Source organism: Pelmatolapia mariae, linkage group LG1, assembly GCF_036321145.2.
Source record: "Pelmatolapia mariae isolate MD_Pm_ZW linkage group LG1, Pm_UMD_F_2, whole genome shotgun sequence".
NCBI classification, from domain to species: Eukaryota; Metazoa; Chordata; class Actinopteri; order Cichliformes; family Cichlidae; genus Pelmatolapia; species Pelmatolapia mariae.
The window spans coordinates 11,043,043-11,066,591 of NC_086227.1; the positions used below are offsets into that span (position 1 = coordinate 11,043,043).

The 23,549-nt window shown below is 42.3% G+C and overlaps 1 protein-coding gene across 13 annotated transcripts in view; it reads right to left on the reverse strand.

Annotated features, from left to right (window-relative positions):
• Positions 1-602: 602 nt before the first annotated feature.
• Positions 603-23,549, reverse strand: part of neo1a (neogenin 1a) — a 157,223-nt gene continuing 134,276 nt past the window's right edge. For 2 of the 13 annotated variants that reach the window (XM_063471932.1, XM_063471904.1), the window contains exons 13-29: positions 22,958-23,099; positions 21,041-21,151; positions 20,732-20,926; positions 18,915-19,010; positions 14,948-15,123; positions 11,649-11,787; positions 10,221-10,328; positions 9,691-9,885; positions 8,679-8,711; positions 8,372-8,437; positions 7,916-8,042; positions 7,513-7,757; positions 6,869-6,961; positions 6,340-6,510; positions 4,353-4,640; positions 4,049-4,185; positions 603-3,280 (exon numbers count right to left, since the gene is read on the reverse strand). In XM_063471932.1, the coding sequence (XP_063328002.1) occupies positions 3,194-3,280; positions 4,049-4,185; positions 4,353-4,640; positions 6,340-6,510; positions 6,869-6,961; positions 7,513-7,757; positions 7,916-8,042; positions 8,372-8,437; positions 8,679-8,711; positions 9,691-9,885; positions 10,221-10,328; positions 11,649-11,787; positions 14,948-15,123; positions 18,915-19,010; positions 20,732-20,926; positions 21,041-21,151; positions 22,958-23,099 (2,409 nt within the window). In that variant the 3' untranslated portion in view covers positions 603-3,193. Of the gene's footprint in view, positions 3,493-4,048; positions 4,186-4,352; positions 4,641-6,339; positions 6,511-6,868; positions 6,962-7,512; positions 7,758-7,915; positions 8,043-8,371; positions 8,438-8,678; positions 8,712-9,690; positions 9,886-10,220; positions 10,329-11,648; positions 11,788-14,947; positions 15,172-18,914; positions 19,011-20,731; positions 20,927-21,040; positions 21,152-22,957; positions 23,100-23,549 lie in introns of all 13 variants that reach the window. The other 11 variants (XM_063471914.1, XM_063471869.1, XM_063471878.1 and 8 more) reach the window with 10 other exon arrangements.

The following is a 23,549-nucleotide window of genomic DNA, read 5'->3' on the forward strand; positions in this document are numbered from 1 at the left end:
TCACAGTTTACAACTCTTTGAGTAAAGTATTTTTAGCCTATATATTTTCTTTTTAGCAAGGTCACTTTTCTTTATGTGTTTGCCAGATCGTAATATTTCCCAATACCTAGTTTATTCACACTCTTACAAATGCTTTTTATACTGGCTTTGCCTGCTTGGACTGTTCTCTCAGTGGAGATCAAAACAAGTAGTTTTATTTTGCTGCTTTTTTTTTTTTTTGCTGCTAATGCTGCAGAAAACAGCAAAAAGCATGACTAATAGACATTTGACTTTTTTTTTTTTGATTTTTTTTTTTTAGTAAAATCCACAGCTCTAAAAATGCAAAAATAGAGAAACTTCATCATAACTACACTGACTGTGGAAAAAATGACTTTCCATCAGCTGACCTCACATACAGGATGTTGTCACATCTATAGATGAAAGAATTTTTGTCACGTGTACATAGATTCAGGTTCACACTGTGAATAAAACCCAAATGTTTTTCCCTAGCATGTGAGGTGAACCCATCTCATAATAACCACATGACAGAGTACAAACTGACATAGGCAATCCTCTTCTATGGATTGTTAAATTCATGAGATGAAATGACAGCTGCCCTGGAGTGCTTTTTTAATGAAGGATTTTAATGTTGTAAATCAAGCCTGAATAGCAATCTTTGACCTGTACTTTTACCAAAAGATTTTTATCCCCTCCCCCCTCCTCAAAATGTAAAGCCCAAGGTTAGAGACTCTTCGGTGTTCACTCATCTCTGGAGTATGTATACCAATGTTACCTGTCGGGCGTCATGTCTGATGAAAAGAAGACGAGCAGACACGGTTACTTTGTTAGTATTCATAATTGTTTGTATACACAATGTATAGGAGCACCAATAAAAAAAACATCTTTTTTTTCCTCTTTTTTTTGTCCAAACATTTTTTCCGACATTTTTTAAAAAGCCACAGATTTTTTTTCTCCATTTCTACAGAAAGCAAAGAAAGCTCTGTACATGAACAAGCAACAACAGAATTCCTCAACGTGAGCTGCAGCGTATAAACCGCCTGGCCGATCAATCCATATCATCTCTGAAGCAAAAAACAAAAATAATAATAATAAACATTAAAAAAAAAAAAAAGAAAAAAAAAAAAGACCAGCTGCCTGCTGCTTACCTAGGACACTACGTTACACAAACAGCTTTCGATATTTAAAACACAAGATATGTAAGAAATGTACTTTCCAAAAATTGTGAAAAAGTGCAATACAGGTTCAACTGTTTACAACTCAATAGATTATTTCCCAAATGGAGTCCGCTCCTCTTTCTCCCGCTTTTGTCCGTCACCCCCCCACCCTGGTCCCGCCCGACGTGCCGCCCCACAAAAACTTGTTCCTTGTTTGTATCCATAGTTAAAATCTCTTACAGTTATATTGACATTCATGACGATGTACATGTATGAGAAACATGGTATTCACAAAAGTAGAGCAAATTACTATGATCGCAAATGACAAGTTTCTTTGGGTAAGAGGGTAATGAAAAACTAGTTTCTTTTTTTTTTTCCTTTTTTTTTTAAATATTGGATTTGTGTATAGAACAAGCTTCTTTTTTTTCTTCATACAAAACCATGTAAAAAAAACAAAAACAAATTGGGAGTCCCCTTCAAAAAGGCCAACATCTTTGCATCTGATAACATTTGTAGAAGAACCACGGTGATGGAAAAACAGCAAACACACTCCTGCGCTGCCGGGGGCGGGGATGGGGGATGCACGCACGCGCACACACACACACACACACGCGCACACACACGTGGTTCAGCAGTACAGATGCTTAAAATCAAATATTGTTTTTTTGGAAAACAACACACACATTCGACTTAACTTCTGGTATAAAACACAACTCGACTGTTGCTGTAGATGTTTTTTTTTTTGTTTTTTTTTTGTAATTTAGGTGGGGTGGGGGACCAGCGCCCTGAGTCCTCGGTACCCCTGACCTGCGAGGAGATCCTGTCAAGTCCCACTGAACGATGAAGAAGCAGCTGCCGATGGTGACAGCTGAGCGACGCCATCCGCACAGAGCAGAGTCGTCTCCACGGCGCTGACATACCTGCGCGTTGATAAGGCTTTTTTTGTTTTGTTTTTTTGTTGTTGTTTTTTAACGGAGCTCCCGTGACAAACCAAAAACTGGAAAACACTTTCATGTACAAAGGGTGGCAACGCGACCTCAGAGAAGAATGTACTGTAGAAACGCACCAGGTCTCTCTCTCCTCTGCTGATATGAAAAACTGAGCTTCAGGACTCATTCATTATCCCACTTCCATCCCAAATAATAATAATAATAATAATAATAATGAAATGATGGGAAACATTAAAAAAAAACAACAAACAAAAAAAACAAACATATGTACATGTTTATAAGGATATTTATGTAAAAAATAATACAATAACATAAAAAAACCAATGAAAAGTCATATGACACGTGGGTAAAAGACAAAAGAAAAGTTGATGAATAATGTAGGCTTGGTAAAGAGGAGGAGGAGGTTGAAATCCAACGTTCACTTCACTGAAACTGTCCAATAGATATACAAAATGCACAAAGAAAACACTAATCAAACAAACACTGTGTGTAGACTGTGCCGCATGAGCACCATACATCAAAAACCAGCATATTTTTTGGACTTGACACTGAATCAACCGTCTCAAGCGAGAGTGTTCGGCACCGAAAAACAAACAAACAAACAAAAAAAAAGACTACCATTTTTGCTGAGGAAAAAAAAAAATTCACAATCTTCCGGTTGAAAGCGACCAATGTTTGTTTGTTTTTATCTTTCCTTTTTAAAAGTTCATAGTCTCTGAGAATGGTTCTTCATATAAAGATGAAGTTGTCTCACTTTTTCTTCCCTCTCATGGCAATCTCCTTCCTGAGACTGAGCAAGGTAAGCCGGGGAAAAAAGGAAAAAGTAATTCCTACGTTTCAGTCTGGAAGTTTTGTTTTTCTCTGCAGGGGGAGACGCGAGAGTTTTTTTTTCTTTTTCGTGGGGATGAGAAGCCATTTTGTGTCCAGCAGCCTCTGGCTCCGAAGGTTTTGTTGATTTGTTTTGTATTGTTTGGTTGTGTTTTTTTCTTTAGGGTGTGTGACTTTCTGTATGTGTGTGTGTGGGGTGACAGAGAGTGTGTGGTTGTGTGTGTGTCTGTCTGTGTGTGGTGTTTTGGTGCGAGTGCATGCTCATGGCGCTGTGGTGATGGCGTTCAGGTCCTTCATCAGGCCCTCGAGGTGGGCCATCTCCTCGGTCAGCTCGTCAGGCTCGTAGCTCTGGGGGAGAGGAACAGGGTTACTGCGGGGGGCGGGGGAGGGGCAGGGGGGGAGGGAGGCAAGCACCTGGAAGGAGGGAAGGAAGAGAGCAGAGGAAAGGAGAGGAGAGGATCAGTCAGGGATCTTTCACAGAGGACAGGGAGGAGTTTGGCAAAGGGGGCGCATGGGTGAGGTGAGGCGAGCTGGGAGGGGGGCTGGGTGGATCAATGAAACTGAAGGGTCAGAAAAGGACAAAAACAGAAAGAGGCAGCAGACAAAAGCACGACGTCGAGGAAAAAAACAAAAACAAAGAGAAGCCGACACCAACATACGGCCAACAGCCAATCAAGGCAGAGAGAAGGTTCAATGGCAAAAAATTAAAAATCATTCCAGTTATGGGTTTGTTTTTTATTTTTTTTGTTAAGATCGGTAGTTAACGGTTAAATGAAATGACCAAAGGAGAGCCGACAACGCCACAAAAAAAGAAAAAGTAAAAACATGGTGAGATTGAATTTGGAAAGAATACAAAAAAAGAAAAACAGAGAGAGAGAGAGAACAAACAGAAAATGTGGTTAAAACCGATGTTCAGCTGAAAGTAACTGTATCATCCAGTGCCCAAAGTAAACCTGACATGGATTTGGAAGGAATGTGAGATTGGTATCATTTAAAAAAAACAACCCAAAAGAAGCAGCAAAAATAATATCAAATATTCACCACCATCATTAGGCCTACCAAAAAAAAAATCAGACTGCCTTACTACAAGCAGCCAGTGTGGGGCGCTGTACTCACGCTGTCTACATCTTCTAGCATCTTGCTGGTCTCTGGTACATCGGGGGCGTTGGGCACGGTGACCACCATCGGTGTTCGTGTCCTTCCTAGTGTTCCGATGGAGGCTGTTTTCACAACATGCGGGTGAGTGGGAGGCCCTGAGTGAAGAAAGGTCACACGAAAATACTACACTCAGTGAACGCAACACACACCAGTGCTTTACAAAAAAAAATTTTCAGCTCGCAAAGACTTTTTAAGAGCTAGTTAGAAAAATTCTGATTCAACTCTGTTTAGATTGGTGGGTGTCAGTGATATGAGGGCTCACCGGTCTGAGTGAGCAGGGGAGTGCTGGGCAGGGCGGGAGACTCATAGGATGGGTGGCTGGAGGCTGGGATTGCAGGTACAGCGAAGCTCTTGAGAGGGTGGGCGTGGGCATGCGGGTGAGCTGAGCGGAGTGGGGGCAGGTTGCTGGAGTAGCTAGGCTCCTCCTCTGTGGTGGTGGAGCCGTGGTAGCTGCCCTCTGGGTCAGCCAGGATCTCTGAGGGGCAGGAGGCTTGGGAGGAGGCGGTGGCGGGAGGGGCGGGCTCAGAGCTGGGAGTATTCCTCACAGACTCTGGAGAAGAGGCAGCAGGTGGGGACAGTCAGAATGCGGGTTTGCAGGATTAAAACATTTTTCGGCATGCCAGTGCCTGCCAGCCGGCTTGTAGAAAGTTACCAAGAAAATGTCATAATTAATAATTAAAGCTGGAATTTTAGGCTTTCATTTTTGGTTTTGCTGTCTCCAATCTGAATATCTGTCATGGAACTTTCTATTTGTGAGTCTGTACACGAGAAGATGAGAAACCTGTCTTATTTAGAATCCTGTAAATATACATATGAACATTACATCATTCAGGTTTCAGTTCATCCTATCCCAGTGGTCTTTTCTTCGTGTTTACATCTCACAGTATCCCAGTTCTATAGCAATATCCAGGTTTCTCAAAACATGAATAACAGCATGCAAACATCTTAAGTGTTAAAAAAATAAAATAAAAAGAAAGTAGGAAATTTTTTTCAAAAGCTCAGTAGCAATAAAAAGCAAACATCTTAACATTTCTGAAGCTGCAACTTGTGGTCTACCTTTATAAATGACTTCAGGTCAGTTGAACACCAGTTCAGCCTTCTATTTTTCTTTCACTATAACTAGTTATTTGTGCATTATACTGCCAAAAGTATTCACTCACACATCCAGATCAGTTCAGGTGTTCCAATCACTTCTGTGGTCACAGGTGTATAAAACCAAGCACCTATGCATGAAGACTGCTTCTACACACATTTGTGAAAGAGTGGGCAGCTCTCAGGAGCTCAGTCGTAGGTACTGTGATAGGATGCCACCTGTGCAAGTCCAATCGTGAAATTTCATTGCTGCAAAATATTCTACAGTCAACTGTGCTACTATAAAAAAATGGAAATGATTAGACATGGTACAGACCTCCAAACTTCATGTGACTTTCAGATTAGCTCAAAAACAGTGTGTAGAGAGCTTCATGGAATGGGTTTCCATGGCCAGGAGAACGGTACTTGTCTAACTACATTGTGCCAAGTGTAAAGTTTGGTGGAGTGGGGATTATGGTGTGGGGTTGTTTTTTTAGGAGTTGGGCTCAGCCCCTCAGTTCCAGTGAAAGGAACTCTTAATACTTCAGCATACAAAGCTATTTTGTACCATTTCATACTCCTGACTTTTTTGTAATAGTTTGGGGACGGCCCCTTCCTGTTCCAACATGACTGCGCACCAGCGCATAAAGTCCAAAAAGACATGGATGAGAACTTGACTGCCCTGCACAGAGTCCTGACCTCAACCCCACAGAACACCTTTAGGATGAATTAGAGCGGAGACTGCAAGTCAGGTCTTCTCATATAACAGTGTCCAACCTCACAAATGATCTTCTGGAAGAAGAAACACTCCTAAACCTTTTGGAAAGCCTTCCCAGAAGAGTTGAAGCTGCAATGGGGTGGACCAACAATATATTAAACCCTATGCATTAAGAAGTTCATATCCATGTGAAGGCAGACGGGTGAATACTTTTGGCAATATAGTGTATCCGACTGCATTCCCTTGTTTATCTCGGTAAAGAGCACAGCCAGTATATTAGGAAGGAAAGCAAGAGTGGTTAGTAACACTATGGAGAACTCAAATATGAACATAACAAGGTGGTAGCGGCATGGGAATGAATAAGCAAATGACAAATCTGTGAGTGGTTATGACATAAGGTAAGAGTGCCCTTGTCCTCTTTGTTACTCCTCGTGCTGTCCAGCAGGGGGCAGTGTCTCACCTGTGGAGTCCACCCTGTCTAGATGAGAGATGGGGGTGGTGCAGGTGTGCGGGCGTGGGTACCCGCTGCCCTGGTGGTAGAGGTAGCTGCGTGTCGCCGACGACAGGCTGCCCATGTGATAATAGTGGTGATGGTTATCGAGGGAATGGATGGGGTGAGCGCTAATCACGGCTGTGAATGGAAATGGACATAAATACAGGGACACACAAACACAACAAGATGTTTAACCAGCTGGTGATGAGGATGATGATGATGAGATGTACACATGCAGTTTTCTGTGACACACACACACACACACACACACACACACACACTTCAATATTCTCTGTCAGTTTAGTCACTAAACCAAAAAATCCCCAGAAACATTAACATGTCACGAGAAGCATGAAATGTTTTCTAATTAGACAACCACGAGGAACATTTGGAAGTTGTTAACTTAAGAGTTTGTGTGCTCTAGTTTCATATTGCTTTGTGAGGAGTTTCTAAATCGACTGCACAAACACACACACACACGCACACACACACTTACGCTGAGGCGGCTGCGCATCAAAAGGCATCATCATTTTAGGCCTCATCCCTCGTCGGCCTGCTAGTGTAGACATGCTGTCCTCTGATTCGTGGCCTAAAAGGTATGGTGGACACCAGCCAATCAGAAAGAGCTGCTACCCTATTGATTGTCGGTTTTTTTTTCCCCTTTTATTAACAATCTGTCTGATCTCAGGATCCTTAATCAATGCACTAATTGGGTTTTGATTGTATCTTTAAATGTCACAGTTACATTGAGTAGCTTTACTGTACTTGCAGAAACCTGCGTCATGACGAGTAATGGGCAGCATGTATGAAAAGCATGAAATGTTTTGCATGATAATCACAGGAAAACAACAGTAATTGAACAGGTGTTGACTCATGACACAAAAACCAGCATCTGAAACTCTTCAGGACTCCTCCAGCAAGCTCCTGAAAGCAAACCTGAGGATATTAGCTCATTCCTACCTGAAAATCATCGTTTTTTTAAGTCACACTCTTAAAATGTAGTTTTCTGTCTGCAGCCAAACTAGAGATGTCTACTCAATGTTATTATGCATGTAAGCTCAGGCAGCAAGGGTGGCATTTCGCTTTGATCTCTTTTCCCAAAACATCACATTTTAAGTCTCCGCCTTGAGCAAGACTGACCACGGTAGGAGTTGCGTCTCTGCTGCAGGTGGGGGTTGCTCTCCAATCCGCTGTCAGCAGGGGTGATGTCCTGTGAGGTGCGGGGAATGGGGGTTTCAGTCATGACTGGGTTGGGCTCTGGCGACTTGTCCATGGGTTTAAGCTCCAGCCTCTCGTGGTGAATCCAAAGATCGGGTGGCTTCAGGTCTTTGGAGTTCCCCTTGTATTTGTGAGAGCCGTTGGAAGATTTTGAGGCAGCCCGCTTTCTATCGGAGAGAACACAGAGCTGTTAGCGACAGCAGCAAAACAGTCAAAGACACTGGAGGGAGCTGATCTGTAGGTTAATAAAACAGAGTGAGAAGATCTATATTACAAAGAGACAAAAAGAGAGCATGCAATGTAAAAGCGGGACAGTGCGTCTTACTTTTTCTGGTGGGATGTGGTGCGCCGCGTGCACAGGAAGGCCCCCACTACCACCACTATGATGGTGAAGGCTCCCACTGAGATGATTATGACAATGACCAGGATATGATTTTCCCCATCTTTAATTCCTCAGCAAGAGAAAATCAAAGTTAGAGTACAAACTTTTAAGCATTAATGTCTGTATGAACTTTAACAGTAAAAAAAATTTAAATGCAAGATCAGAATAAATAGTTTTAAATTTGTACTGAAACAAATATGAGGCTTTAGTTACTTATAAGTCACCTCTAAGTGATAAATTATTAGTCTATGATCATTTCTAAGAGTTGGTTGAGTTACATTGTTCAGTCGTGGGGACACTCTTGGGAAACTTTGTCCAGGTTACAGCATGACTGTAGTGTCTGACAACATGACAACTGAGCATGAGCACTAAATAAGGCAGGAGGAATTATAATCTTACTTGGTGGAACAGGGTCCCGTGGAGGTTGGTTTCCTGAAGGTCCCATCTTTGGTGTGAGATTTGAGGCTGAATCAAGATAGGTGAAAAACAAAAAGTCATTTTAATGGTCTCTTCTATCACCACATAGAGCCTGTCAAATGTTTATTATCTAAAAACCTATACAAGCACAGTCACACGGACTAAGTTTTTCTTTCTTTCTTTTCTTTTCTTTTTTTTTTTTAAAATCGGCGTAGAAGATGGTCCTTGGAAAAAGAGAAACATTAGAGGGTGCAGTCCAGCAGTGATAAAGTGTGGAGAGCGAGTTTACCTTGGTCATTAGCCATTTTGTCAGAGGACTCAGCTTAACAGGCCAAGGGAGAGCAGAGAGGGAGAGACAATAAAAAGCAAAAAAGTGGTTAGCTGAAAACAGCAGCGAGGGAGACAGAAATAAAGTGAGAGATGGGGATTGTGAGGAGGAGGAAGAGGAAGAGAGGGGCAAAACTATAGGAAGGAAAACCAGTAGGAAAACCAAACAGCAGCCAAACAGAGTATGCTAAAGACACAACCAGGCTGACATTAGAGGAAAGTATATTGAAAAACATATACAGAAGTTAAAACACAAACTGATATATATATAATACCTTCCTACAGTCAACACACACTGACTTTATGTCCTAAATATTAGCATTCAATAACAAAATAGTCTCTAAAAAGAGTGGATGCTTATGAAATATATTCAGCTAAAACCCAAATCAGCCGTAAGAAGCAGAAACAAACTGAACCTACAATATTCTCTACAACATTTGCTTAGCAGACTCATCAGTTAGCGGCCCAAGGCAAATTAATCAAGAAGGTTTGAAAAGCATCCTTGTTATAGCTCACGAGTTTCACGCAGCAATAGGAGAAGTGCTCAAAGGCGTTTGGAAGAAAATGTATTTAAGCTTATATGATGTGTTGAATGTTCTATGGAAAAAATCCATCTGTGATGTAACATCACATCACATAAATCAGCCGGTGCAATCCGAGGACGGTCACTGTGTCTGAGAAAACACAAATCTTGAAGGTGCATTTGTTCATTTTTAGACAGCTGAGGGCAGAATAACTCCACGACTAACCCAAAGCCCTGACATAACGGCAGCAATAGAAGCTGTGTACTGTGTATATGTTAGCCAAGAGCTGCCTATTTACACATGCATAAAGCTATGTGATGACTAAACATCTCACAGTCCTCATTTCTTTTTGTTAGAGAGCTTAAACGTCCATTTAACTGATGGATCTTTGACTTTGATTAATAGTCTGTAAATGCTGCCATATGAAAAACGTGCGTCACATAAACCTACTTTTTGGAGTGCGGAACTGCACGGGCTCAGACATGGGGCCCATGCCCTTTGAGTTTCGGGCCTGAATCTTGAAGTAGTAGGTGGTGTCCAGCGTTAGCTCCTGGATCTGGTGAGTCAGACGATTGCCCACCACTGGTTCGATAACCCAGTCGTGGACCACAGCGTTTACATCTGTACTGTAGTAGATGATATAGCCTACAAAAGAAGACGCCAAGAACAACGAGCAATGGTTTAAAATGTAGTATTATTCTCCGCAAAGTAAGATCACTGATATTGTTTTTATTCTTAAGAGCCCCAACAGGAGAGCATGAGTGATGTTATTTACATACTTTTCTGAACGATATCTAGTTTTAAACAAAAAATTTCAGTCTGCAGCTGGGTGATCAGACAGCGCCCAGACATATTCACAATCTGCAGATCAATTCTTCACCTAAATGTGAGTCCATTGCAGTGCAGAGATGCTACAAAACGGTCAAAATAATAAGTAGTGAGAAATCTGTGAGAAGGACAAGAGAGGCTTTGGGGCTCACCAGTGATTTTTCCATTGGCCTCAGAGGGAGGCTGCCAGTTGACAATTATGGTGCGTGGTTTGTTCTCTTTGCTCACCACAGTCACATCCTTCGGGGCGGAGCTGGGAGCTGTGACAGGGATGGAGACGAGACATTGTTCGAGCTGATGAGAAGGTTAAATAAAGGGTAAAGTCGGCACATGTTCCTACTACTAACTTTCATTTCAGGATATAAATAAAATGTGGAAAGTTTTATGCTGATAGTATTCCCGCTGGACTGAAAAGCAACAGTTTTTATATACTATATTTGTGTGTGGGTGTGTTGATGATGCACACGCACACAATAGCATCCATTTCCTCAGCTGTGAGACAAACCCCTGGGTGGGCTGAAATAAAAACGCTGTTCACCTTTCCTTTAGAAAACTCAAAAATATTTATGCAAGAGATTAAAAAAAAAATCATTTTTCCTTTTAATAATCTCAAAGCATATATATATATATTTTTTTAAATATTATCTTTTTTTGGCATTTTGCCTTTATTTGATAGCGATAGTGGAGACAGACAGGAAATCAGAGAGAGGGGGGTAGGAGACACGCAGCAAAGGGCCCCAGGTTGGATTCAAACCTGGGCCACTGGCTTTTGGCCATATGGTTGCCTGCTTACCCACAGAGCTAAAGTCGTACAGGTACTGACAGTTCGATTGTTGGTTGATTACCTGTTATCATCTTAAAAAAACAAACCCATACACACACAAAGGGGGTTTATGGCTTTTCAAACAGGCTACCCCTCCTGAATGAAAGACCAGCCAAAAGTAGCCTAAGGGAGACTGACTGTATCCATGTATTTTAAATCAAACTATTTGTTTTGATCCAGAGTAATCATTTTTATTGTTGCAGAGAAAAACGGTAACGAGAATTTAGTTCCATACGAGCTAAAAGTAGCGAGGAAAGAAAGGGACGGTTAACCAAACAAAATGCATTTTGCAGCTTGAGCCCAAGAATGAGCCAGGCCGTGGTTTGTAGCTTTTTTGCTCTTCAGGCTGAGACACCTGGCCCAGAGTTTAATATAAACTGTATTTCTATTAATACTATTACATTTTGGAAGAATGGTTAGTCCCCTACCTACACTCCTTAAATTATCACCTGCAATTAATCCCCAACTTTGCTGTAGTTTTCCTGAATTTCTATTTTAGTTACTGTTCACTGTTTTGGTTAATGGCTGTCTTTGTATTTGGTTTTTACTGGACTACACTGTGGAGTCACCGCTTGCTTGATAATCTTCAGGCATTGCCCCTCCTCCTTCCTTGGTCGGCAAGAAGTACAATGTCATTCCTGAGCCAGCCAGGGGGCTCGTTACACCGTAGGTGTCGTGTTCGTGTCTTTGTACTCATGTATGTGTTGTGTGTGTTTATGCGCGGTTGTTTGTGTGTGCGTGTCTGCAGTGCTCCTACTGGTCTCAAAGGTGGTGCCCTGGGCTGTCATGCTCCATGTGCTGATGCGGCGGCCTTTGGTCACCATGACGGAGAATTCGTACAGCGTGTTGGGCTTCAGATCTGGCACCGTGTAGCTCAGGTTGGTGGTGTTGACCATCTGGGGAAAGACGAGCAAAAGCGGCAAACAAGAAATCAGTTTGTGAGACGGCAGAGCCGCCGAACAACCCTGGAAACTGTTTTCTGGCAGGGAAAAGAATAGAGCTGTGTGATTTTTACTAACTGAATAACACCTGCAGATGTCTTGCTTTTCCAGACTAACAATACAAACCCTAAACACGTCAAGTTTCAATCTCAGAGAGAACAAAAACATTAACGACTAAGAAGCTGAAGCAAGGCGGCGTTTGAGAATCATTTAAATGCTCCTTCAAGTATAAAACCAGCTCCACAGATCAGTAAGACCTGTTTTAGTTCTAAAATAAATTACCAGTGTGAAGCATTCACATTCACGAGGCATTACGTGCACTATCCAGTGTTTGGAACCACATCCTTTCCATCTTTTGATGGTTTCAATCATGTTTATACGAAATAGACTCAGTTTTCACTTTATTAGGTACGCCTAGCTAAAATGAGTAAGGTCTGATGAAACAGTCCCGCAATAATTTCCGAGTTTATAATGCTTGGGTTTTTGTTGCAGCTGTTCTGAAGAGGTATTAATTCAACCTCACAGTTACAGCCAAAACAAGGCCTATTTACATCATTGAGAGTAAATGGTAGGTAAACAACAAAAGCAAAAAAAAAAACCCTGTCAATTTAAAAATAAATTACCTTTTTAACCACCAACTAATATCCTGAACATTAAAACCTTCATGAAGTGGGGTTTTATTGCAAGACTTTTGCAATGGACTGAGTGCACAGTGCCACAAAGAGAGTGCATCATTTACAAAACATCTGTATACGTTAATAAGCGCTAGTGAACTATTTAGAATCTGAAGTTATGCAACATTTATCTCGAGCTCCACTGGGATGAACCAGCATGAGAAAAAAAGTAGTCGTAGCAGCACAGAGTCAGGTTCTCCAGCGTCCTGTCTATAATGTTGCGTGCTATGGCAGAAGTGCAGTTCTCCATTGGGGGCTGTCAAACAGAGGGCAGTAGGATAGGAAATGAAAACACCCTGTTCTTTAGAACCATGCAGCCTGTTAGAGAGCAGTCATCCCTTCAATAATGTACAAGCGTGTCTGTGGACTTGCACTAAGGGAGGCATTAAGGTGAAGGGTTTACTGCTGGCTATACCTTTTGACTACAGCTATGTTTACATACACAATGCACTATAAAGTTTCAGAGCCTCTCTAATAGACAACATAATATATTAGATTTTGGGGATGAGCCTCAGTGACACAAACCGTTTTAGGCATCCATTCATGGCAGCAAGCTGAGCAGTACTCCATATATCTGTACTGTTGTGGATTTACATTGTGTTAATGAATCTGCTGTGTAACACGGCATCTCTTAAATTCTCCCTTCATTTCACTTTGAGTGACAACAAACCTTTGCAGTTCAATGGAAGCCTCAAACAAAAAACATTGGGTGCCAGCATCCGGTGCAAGACCTGGATACTGAGTCTGCGTACGTTTGTGCAGGTACATTTCAAGGTGGCGGTATGGAGAATGCACCGTCAGATCTACGCCCTCTTTTTCTAGTTCTCAGTTCGCCTCGTCCTTGTTGAATAATTTATCGGTAAACGCGGGCCTTTATCTGAGCTCTGCTCGGTCACAGGTTTGCACACATGCATGAAACAAGGACCACACATACACGCACACACACACATCCGCTGCGCTCTATTATTTGGAGATAAGTAATCATCATAATTGAGCTGCAGCTCAGGAATTGGAATCGGAATCTCAAACAGCCTGTTCAAGGCTCGGCTCACAGTCACTACAAATATTTTAACTCTTCAGAGAGAGTGCCTCTTGATTTGCATCTGTTGGACACTAATCCCAGTAAATAAATGTAAGATTCTCGTGTGGTGTCCTTCACTGATGAAGAACTATTGTTAGGATTTTGTAACAAACCAAAACAATTTTTTTAACACAGGAAAATCTGCTTGTTTAAATTCCTCAAATGAAGTTTAGTTTAGCTGAGCTGTTCAAGTACAATCACTCACTATCTTTGTATACATCTCTCGACATTGTTACTCCCCCATTTTCATTTCTCATGTTCATGACTATTTGTTTGGCCATTTACGTTTGCAATCCTGCCAGTCCTTGAACTGCTTCAACTCATACAAAGGGTGCTGTTCAAACGATTAATTGATTAATCCAATTCTGTGCCAGTGTCTGTTAGTTTCGGGATCTGCCTTAACCACCTGCTTGATTTAAATTTTTACAGGAAATGCAGCATCATATGATCCAGTGTTTGCTTACACCCACGCCCTTTGCTGATCGCTCTTCTGAGTCATTCTAAGTTAAGCTATTGCTAACTCAAACTAATATCTCAATGAATCAGGTTTTTTTTAAAATTGAAAGGAGCGATGGAGTTGCACACGTCTGACTTCATAGGGAAGTAACTGACCAACTTTTTGTATTTTCATCCAGCGCAGAAAGGAATCAGATTGTAGCTGCTTGTGGAAAGATGGGGGAAAGCCAATTGCTGACAGGCTTTTTTATGAAAGGAACATGAGTGTGTGAGGCTGCACTGTAAACAAACGCACCAGCTGCTCTTCTGCTTGACAAAGTAGCTGCTAAAGGACTGTTTACTCCAGCCATTGATAACACAAAGACTTCTTGTCAGTATCCAGCTGTTAAAAAAAAAAGCTAACTTTATGTAAGACACTAATCAGCAGGACGACCAATCATGTAAGAGCAAGTTCTGAGTTCTGATTATCATAAAAGTGCAGAGATGAGCATCAATTTCTTTTTATAGCCCTTCAAAGGTTGAATGAAAACAGATCATCACACTGGTACAAATACCATGCTGCCCCTGAGCTTGGGAGCTGCTGTGGGAATACTTAATTATATATGCCCTCATATGACATTACTTTTTATTTTCAGCGCATCAATACATCTCTCTGGAAAGTGTGGGCCCTGAAGGGATGCACAGAAATAAACTGAAATTGTACTATATTAAATTAAGCTGCATCACTAATGTTTGGACACAGTGATCTGATTTGACTTGTTCTCCATGCTAAACTATTACTTGAATCCAAAGATTAAAAAACCCCCCAATAAAAGTCTAAATAAACCTGCTTTGGTTAGAGAACTGATGTCGAATTGTAAATCTGATAAACTGAATGCAATCATGTGAAAGAAGAATCTCTTACCTTCATTTTAGTGTTGGCAGGGATGTTGGTCTTCCATCGCACTGTGTAGTAGCGGTTATCTGTAACCTTTTGGCTCTTGGGCAGCGAGTTGTCGGCCCAGGTCACCTTGATGGTGTCGTGGCTCAGCACCGACGCCTGAACGCCCACCGGCGGCATCATGGGGAGAGGGTCTGGTACTGGGGTGTATGGAGCATGTAAGAGGTCGTACAGGTCAACATCGGGGTCTACAGGGTCAGGACATCAGGCCATAAAACCCAACATGCATGCGCACAAAAAATTAAAATGAGCAAATTAAAATGGAACGAGAAGCGTGGTGGATCAGACAGTGGAGCCAAAACAGGACGTGGGGAGGGACGCAGAGGAAGAAATAAGGTTAATGCGTTAAAAATGCAGGACGATGGCGAGGGAGGAGGGGGAGGAGGGGGAGGTGGATGGTTAAGTGCAACAGGGATGGGATTGGGAAGGGTGAAAAGAAGGAGAGAGAAGATTCTATTAGAAAAACAGACACTGACCTCTACAATAAGACCAATCTACAGAAGCTACAGTACAGTATGTGCTGCTCTATCAACTGTAGCACTACGGAAAGAGAGGAAGAGATACTCTATTCATTAAGAAAAGATTACAGTAAATGGAAAACCGGAGTGAAAGAAGACACCCGTAATCCCACTGCCAAAAGTTACATATTAATGTCAACCCAGTCATTTCAAAGAAAGAGTCAAAATGCATTTACAGATGTTACATCATGGAGCTTTTGAAACATTTTAAAGCAAAGTGGATGAACAGAAGGGACACTGAGTGCCCAGGAATATCTTCTCAGAGAGCTGTTGAGAAGGCGCATTATGTTCTTGAAAACTGAAGAAGGAAAACTGAGGATTTAAGGAAGAAGCCTGGAGGCACAGAAGAGGGCAGAGACACTAACAAATGGTAGCTCTGGTTGAGGGTTTGTGTCATGTTGCTGCTTTTGTTGTGCGGCTCAAAGGTGGAAAGCTTGCTGCGAGAGGGAGAGGTTGGTTGCTCCCTGCTTCCAGTTGCAGTCCCTCTTTGAATCAATGCTAGATAATGACTTGTATACGCTGTTAAAAATGTACAACTGAAAATATATGTGACCAAACACCTTAAAAAGTTTTAGATTCAGACAGTCAGCTTTGTGTTTGGAGCCTTTACTTAATATGGGTCATTTTATACTAGGATATATAGGTACACATGCTCAACTGCTTGCTAATGCAAATATCTAAACAGTCAATCACATGTCAGTAACTCAATGCCTTTAGGCATGTAGACAAGATAAAGAGCCCCCCCCCCGCCAAAAACAAAACAAAACCCAAAACCAAAACAACCCCCAAAAAACAAAAAATGTGATCGTCCTGAGTATTTCAGAAACTGCTGGGTTTACAGAGATCAGAGGAGAGTGAGCCGATTGCCCTGAGCTGATAGAAAGGCAGCAGTAACCGTACTCCTAGCACTGATTACAACCAGGGTATGTAGAAGAGCATCTCTGAACACACAACGCATTGAACCTTGAAGCAGATGTGCTACAGCAGTGAGGACCACACACTTCTGCCACTAAGAACAGGAAACTGAGGCCATGGTTCTCACAGCCTTACCAAATTTGGACAGTAGGACACTGGAAAAAAACGTTATGAGGTTTATGAGCCTCGGCGGCTGCTGAGACATTCAGACGGATGGGTCAGAATTTGTCATAAAGGTGGGGGAACAGCAGATTGGCAACTGTGTGATGCCATCATGTTAATAGCATAGAGGACTATGGTCGTTCCAGCACCTTGCCAAATGCATGTCAACAAGAATTAGAGCAGTTTTGAAGGGAAAGAGGGTCTAACCATTACAAGTGTGATGTACCAAATGAGTGTCCGGTGAATGTATGTGTGGTACATTTTGGAGAAATGCCTGAATAATTCAGTAAAAAACACAAATACTTGAATACTAACAATATCATAATACTACTGTCTCTCCAGTTTTGGTCAATTATCAGCAGTATTCAACCAACCAGAGGTAATTAAGTAAAAGCTTCCATAGTGTAATATTAGTATCTTTTTAAATGTTGAGTGGGGTTCAACCTAAGGCTCCAACAGGCAGCTGCTGGCCATCATGCTGAATGATAAACACTTTAAGATGACCTTGTGGCCAGTGAATTCACTGCTCACAGCTCTGTCCTTGGTTTAGCTGTGACTGGAGAAAAAGCTCTGGTCCGTCACCCGTGATGACACTCCTCCTCAGTCCACTTGTTGGCCCTCTACTCTCTGCCTCGCTCCATTTGACGCCTCTGTACATAGCTGCCCTCATTATATGCCCAAGACTGAGTCACAGAGTTTGTGTGTGCGTGATGAAGCGCCAAGCATTCATGCGGCTGTGGAGAGGCACTGAGGTTTTGGAGTGGCATGCAAGCTACATTTCTTTACCAAGGGCTGGAAGAATACAGCGTTCAATATTGTGAAGGAGAAAAGGCTGACTTGCCCTTGTGGAAAAAAAAAAAACTTTTTGAAATAGAGGTGAAATATTTCATTTCCTGCTTTTCAGTTAAGCGTCGTATTATTATAAAGTATTCAGCCTAGCACTTTCTCAACCAAAGTTCACCAAGTTTTCCTCAGTTTTTTTCAAAAGTAAAAGTACTATGTAGGTCAGCTTGTCTTTTTAATCCCGACTTGAACAAACTGGCAGGAAGGGAACGCGCCCCCGAGGATTCAGCAGCAGACGATGGTGGTGGGCTTTGGTTCTGCTTTGAGAGGAAACGTTTGGATCTGACGAAGGGTTGCCAAAGCCACCACAGGGGGTCTGCGTGTGCGCAGCTCTGTATGTGAGTGTGTATGTGAGAGGATGTGAGGAAGCAAGAGCTTCATAGAGAGAAGGGTACAGTATGACAGCGTGCGAGTGTGTGCGCGCACTCCGGCTGCCACCCCCCCTCGACGCATGTTGACGTGATTCATGTCATCCAGCATCCCACCCCTCCTCAATTGGTTGGTGCAATAGTGCTGCAGCAGAGACAAACTGGAGTGATCAAGGCTGAGCGGAGAGGTGGGAGGCTGGATGGGAAAAGGAGGCGGGTGCAGCCCACATTCTGGGACACTCCAGGGTGCATGGGCTGGCTGTCTTCTGACACTGTCACATAATCTGTGTGAACTCCACAAGCATGCAGTCTAACTGGCAGTGCCTCACGCTTTAAGATCATTTGTCAAGCACCCTGGATTGGGACTTAAGTCCTACTTTTAATTGTGTGGCTGGCAGCCTAACAGGACTGTCCATATTCTGCCGCTGTTTTTAGTCTGCAGCACAGAGAAAACTGCGTCTCAGAGTTCGACTGATGCTGGATATTTCAGGTCAGTGCTGATGTCTGCCAAAATCCCATTACGCTAACATTGCATAATGAACATTTGTGATGAGGCTCTTTTGAAGTTGGTTATGAAAGACTTCATACAAACTTGTCGCTGCATAAAATATTCTTCTTTTGCCTGATGAAGGTTTTTTTCCTTCTTTACTTAAAAAAAAAAAAAAACTCAAGTAAAGCTTCTGCCCGTTCATCCTGGTTAAAATATCCATCATCACTCTCACATCAGGACTGATAGTCTGGGATAAAAAAATTAAGGGGTTTGCTCACTTGATTAAAAAGAGACTCAAGTATTCTGGGGGCCATGATGAAGAGAGTTAATTAGAGCAGTGAGACTCCCCGATGACCCATTATCTGTCTGGTAATTTGAAGTCGAGACACATTTTTTCTGATAATGACGCTGGATTAGAGAGAGCGAATAAGTGTAACTCAGAATTTTTTTTTTTTTTTACAGCCACACAGTGCAAGGAGCACCGCTCACATTACATGTGATCTGAAGAACAACAAGATGAAGAGACTAAATGTGACCACTTCAAATGTTGCCTCTGAGCGCTTCAAGGTGTAAGAAATCCACTATCACTTCAAATAAGAAAAGCCTTTCGACATGTGGATGTGTCTGGTTCCTACCTGACTGTGCTCTGGTGACGGCGCTCTCGTACACGGGAATGCCTTCACCCACGTTATTGAAGGCTTTTAGTGTGATCACGTAGTGGGAACTGGGGTCTGTGAGAGAAAGAGAAGGATGGGGTGGGGGGGAATAAATTGATGCAGCCATCTCATCAACCAAAACTCTTGAGACGCTCAGCTTGAGATTGCAATATTAGCAGAGCGAGTATTTGAATACAGTCAGTCCTATTACAGCCATTATAATAGAGACCTCAATTATGCACATATACAGTACTGTGTAAAAGTCTTGAGCCAACCCTCATCTCTTTACATTTTTCTTCTTCTATCAGATGGACCAGCTGAAAGGCCAGGTGTATGTTTGGTGGGTCTTTGGCAGATTTGATCTCTTAAAACATGATTCAGATACAGTTCATCTGCTGAAGTCTAAGGAGCTTGGAAAGAAAAGTGTCTGGACTTCAAGACATTTCACCTCGATGAGAGGTGAAAAGTCCAGATGCTTTTCTGTCCAAGCTCCTTAAACTACGATGACCTGGATGACTGAGAACCTTCACAGACGTATTCAGCTGCTATAGGTGGATTTCTGGGCCTGCCGCTTCTTTTGACCCAACTAGTCCAGTTTTTTTCAAATGTTTTCTGTTTTAGGGACACACTTCACACCAGCTAATATTCAGCTAATAGCCCTTTGGGAATCACATTGTTGGGTCAATAATACCATTTTAAGTCTGTCAAACTGTGTTATCTTTGGCATTTTTCACAGATTCTACTAAAGAAATAGGAACAAATTCTGTCTTTTTGTGACAGGCTGCTAAGTAGCAAAGTGCCTAAAGATACAATTTAAAATTTGTTCTTCGCCAAGTCATCTGCTATGTGTAGACACAACGCTGATCCATTCCTTTAGTTTGGTGCCTTTTGTATGCTTGAATGATTCATAAGTCAGTGTTAAGTGGCTTAACAGACAAAACTCTGAAAATGGTCAGGTTCAAGGGATTGGACTAAAAATGACTGAAAATAAATTGATGTCCAAATAAAAACTGTGAAAGACCTTCAGAAAGCCTCATTGGAAGAAAAATATGAAGAAATGGTTGAAAAATTCCTCCCTGTGTCTCTTTTTTTCTATCCATCTTCTAGGCCCCCTTACTACAGCATTTAGACAGTGATCAGCTATGGCAGTAGAGTGTGATGCGCATTATATACTTAGAAGAACAAAAAAAATCAAATGTTTCTTGAATGGTGGTTCTATCAGAGCAAAGCTTCCTGAGGTTTAAAAGGAATTAACTTTAATTTCATCACGTAGGTTTTAGAGTCAAATACAGTTTGTGTGAGTTTCCCAAAGGCTGCATTGATCACATGCGGAGAAATGGCCCTCATGCAAAAGAACAAGCAGAACATTTTAATGAGGTAAAACTGGTTTGATGACAGCGAGCGCTAAAACCACCAAATATTTTATTCAAATATCATGACCTTTAATTATTGTGTGCCCATTAGGCCAATCTGTATAATTAGCAGCTCAGGCGTGTGGTGGAGAGGATCTTATTAATTCTCTAAACACTCACTGTGGGGTACAGATGAATTAATTCAGTGTTTGCGCGTCTGCCTGTGAGTTTGCTTATAATACACAAACCATTAATTAAACTTAGCGTATAAAGTATCACATCAAATAGATCACATTAACATTTTGTCCGATAATGATTTGACACGTGGATCATTAGTATTTGATCCTTATGTGTAACTATTTTGGGGACAAGAATGTGAACACATCTATACAAAAAGCTGAAAGAAACACATGTGAAGAACAAAAAGGGAGCGACTGTTCTTACCGAGGTTCTCGATAGTGAAGTAGCGCTGCTTGTAGTCCACCTTGATGGTCTGCGCGTGTGGACTGCCGATGCCGTAGCCAATCGCGTAACCGCGCACCATAATGTCCTGGTTTTCCGGCGGCGTCCAGCTCACCACAATGCTGTTGACCAGCGGCCGGACGTGCAGCGAGCTAGGCTGGTCCGGAACACGTGACTCTGATGGGGGAGAAGCAGGAAAAACTTTAGATGAGGAGGAAAAATAAATGCTAAAATAAATAATTGCTCAAAACCAAGTGACAGCTTCCGGTTTAGTAAAACAGCTGACGTTACCATCCAAGTCGCTCTCAAACGTCTCTGCCGTCATCCACTCGGTGGCCGGTCCCGTGCCATTTACCGTCATGGCTGACACTCGGAAGGAGTACTCTGTTCCATGCTCGAGACCTGGACGGGCAATACCAACACATCAGCCTGAGATTCAAAGCTGGAGTATTTAAATAGAGCTGTGGCCAAAATGACCCCCCAAGTCAGCTCCTCCATTAAAGCCTCTCTCAGTCCTGGTTTTACTTTACGATTTACTGGTGCGCTCTGATTGGGTGGGTCAGTTGGGCTTTCAATATTTTGAAAACACAAATATTTTAAAGCAGATACCTGATACGTCTCTCCACAGCTTAAGGAGAAAATCCATAACTCGCCTAATCTATATTAAAGTTGATTACATTTTATTTTCACATCTGATGAGTACGATTTGATGGGATTTAAAGAAAAACACAACACTAGCCTTTAAAACAAGTTAAAAAGAGAGTGTCTGATAAAAAGTAGCACAAAACGAGAGACACTAAGAGCAGAAGTTTAAAAAAAATGGTAGTCTGGATTAATTCATATTTTAAAGCTATATCTCCCTTAGAGTGAGCTGCAACACCGCTGGGTGCCAGCTTTGGTATTCAGAGAAGAGGGGAACGCCTGCTGACAAATGATGTGTTGCTGTATTAATTTGCTGCAAAATTTTTCATCATCGCCGTATTGTCCCATTTGCACGCTACATGCTAATCCTGTACTCTCTTCGCTCTGTACCCACTATTCTGGGCCGCCCTTGGGGGTAGCTTCTGAAGACTGCCTAACCATCCGTGCCTCCGAGGCTACAACATCTTCTTCTAAACGCTTCTGAACCAACAAACACCCCTGTGTTCCCCCCCACAGAATGTTCTCCAAAAATCAACTTTTAAGTGTATATTCTCTTTGATGCAGCACACAGCATGAAGCCGGGCCACTTGAAAGTTGCTGAGACGACATCTAATATTAATCACCGCTGCCGTGCCTCTCTGGTGATATTGTGCATATTTTGCTGATAGCGGTGGGTAATGTTAGGGTACAGTAGGATATGTAACTCAATTGCAATGGGTTTAGAAACTGATGTGTGGATGTTGAGTAAATAAACAGGCCCGCAGTTAGTCTGACTAATCCCATGAATCATCCGATACGCATCTTCAGGCTCAAGATAAGAGATTTATAAAAAAAAAATAAAATCCTGCACCCCATCAGACACGGCTCACACTTTCCAAGACGCATCAGATAAAGATACTAAAATATAGAGATGACATGGAGTCTGATAGCATAAAAGTTTGAGCTTAGGGCTCAGTGAAAACGTCAAAAAGGGGAGTTCTTTGTGGATCCATCATTTTAAAATCAGATTCGATATGTAAATCTATGAATCTGTATCACTTTTGGGCTTTTAGACGAGGGCACAAAACCATCACAGTGATGCCATTGCTTTTGTGTGCAGCTCTGAAAACACCCTGCAGACATGCACAGGGATGCATGTGTCCATAACTGTACAGCACTGCCTGTTAAGAAAACTGTTCATGTCTCCTCTCCAACTTGTCTTTGCACTTTTTTATCTGGTGATGGGATGACTTTTCGTAGCTGCAGGGCGTGTATAGTTTTAAATGGTCCGTCTTTCAAACCCGGTTCTGAACCTGCGTATCCAGGATGGTTTGGAGACTTTGTTTTCAAACTGGGTTAAAAGGCCAAGCACATACAAGAAACATTTTACTAGCAGATGTGAACTATGGTGGCTCTCTTCCCACACCTGAACACCCACTGAATGTAACTGGAGGTAAGGTTTATAGCTAAACTCTTCTCTGTACACATGGTAATAAATGCAATACATTCATAAGCACTTCCACTGGTCTGAGGGAAGAGGACGGATTTATTCAAAAAGTCATTAGTCACAATTTTTTTATTCATTACCATCCATGAGCTTGTAAAGCTGGGTGCCTTCAGTGGTTTCAGATTCGCTCCTGCGGGATCCTTTCCGGTATCGTATCTTGTAGCCGGTGATCTTCCCGTTCTGGCCGCTCAGGGGCGGAGGCTGCCACCGAAGCATGATGCTCTGAGACGGGGAAAGGTGTAAATGAAACAGAATGTCATGTTTAGCACGTGCTTTTGGGGCCTGTAGCTGTAAAGGTGACCTCACAGTTTAGCAGGCGGCATCGCACCTTCCCACGCACCTTGGCGTGGACCTTTGTGTTAACAGAACCCTGCAGGTTCACCGCGGTCCAAACAAGAGGGAGACCCACATCGAGCAAACACCCCCGTGAGCGCGAGAGACGCAGCGCAAACAGATGCATTAGGAAGAGATGACTATGAATAATAAAAGTTGCGATGATAAGCGAGGTGTGTGGTCAGGTTAAGCCTGCAGAGACACCGAGGCAGAGAGATGAAGGCAAGACGCTCTGCTGGCGGGCCCACGCTGCACTCTTTTGGGATGTGCGCTGCTGAGTTTTTGTGTGCCCATGTGTGTTTAAAGAGATAGGTGGGGGGTGGCTCAGCGTGGGAGAAG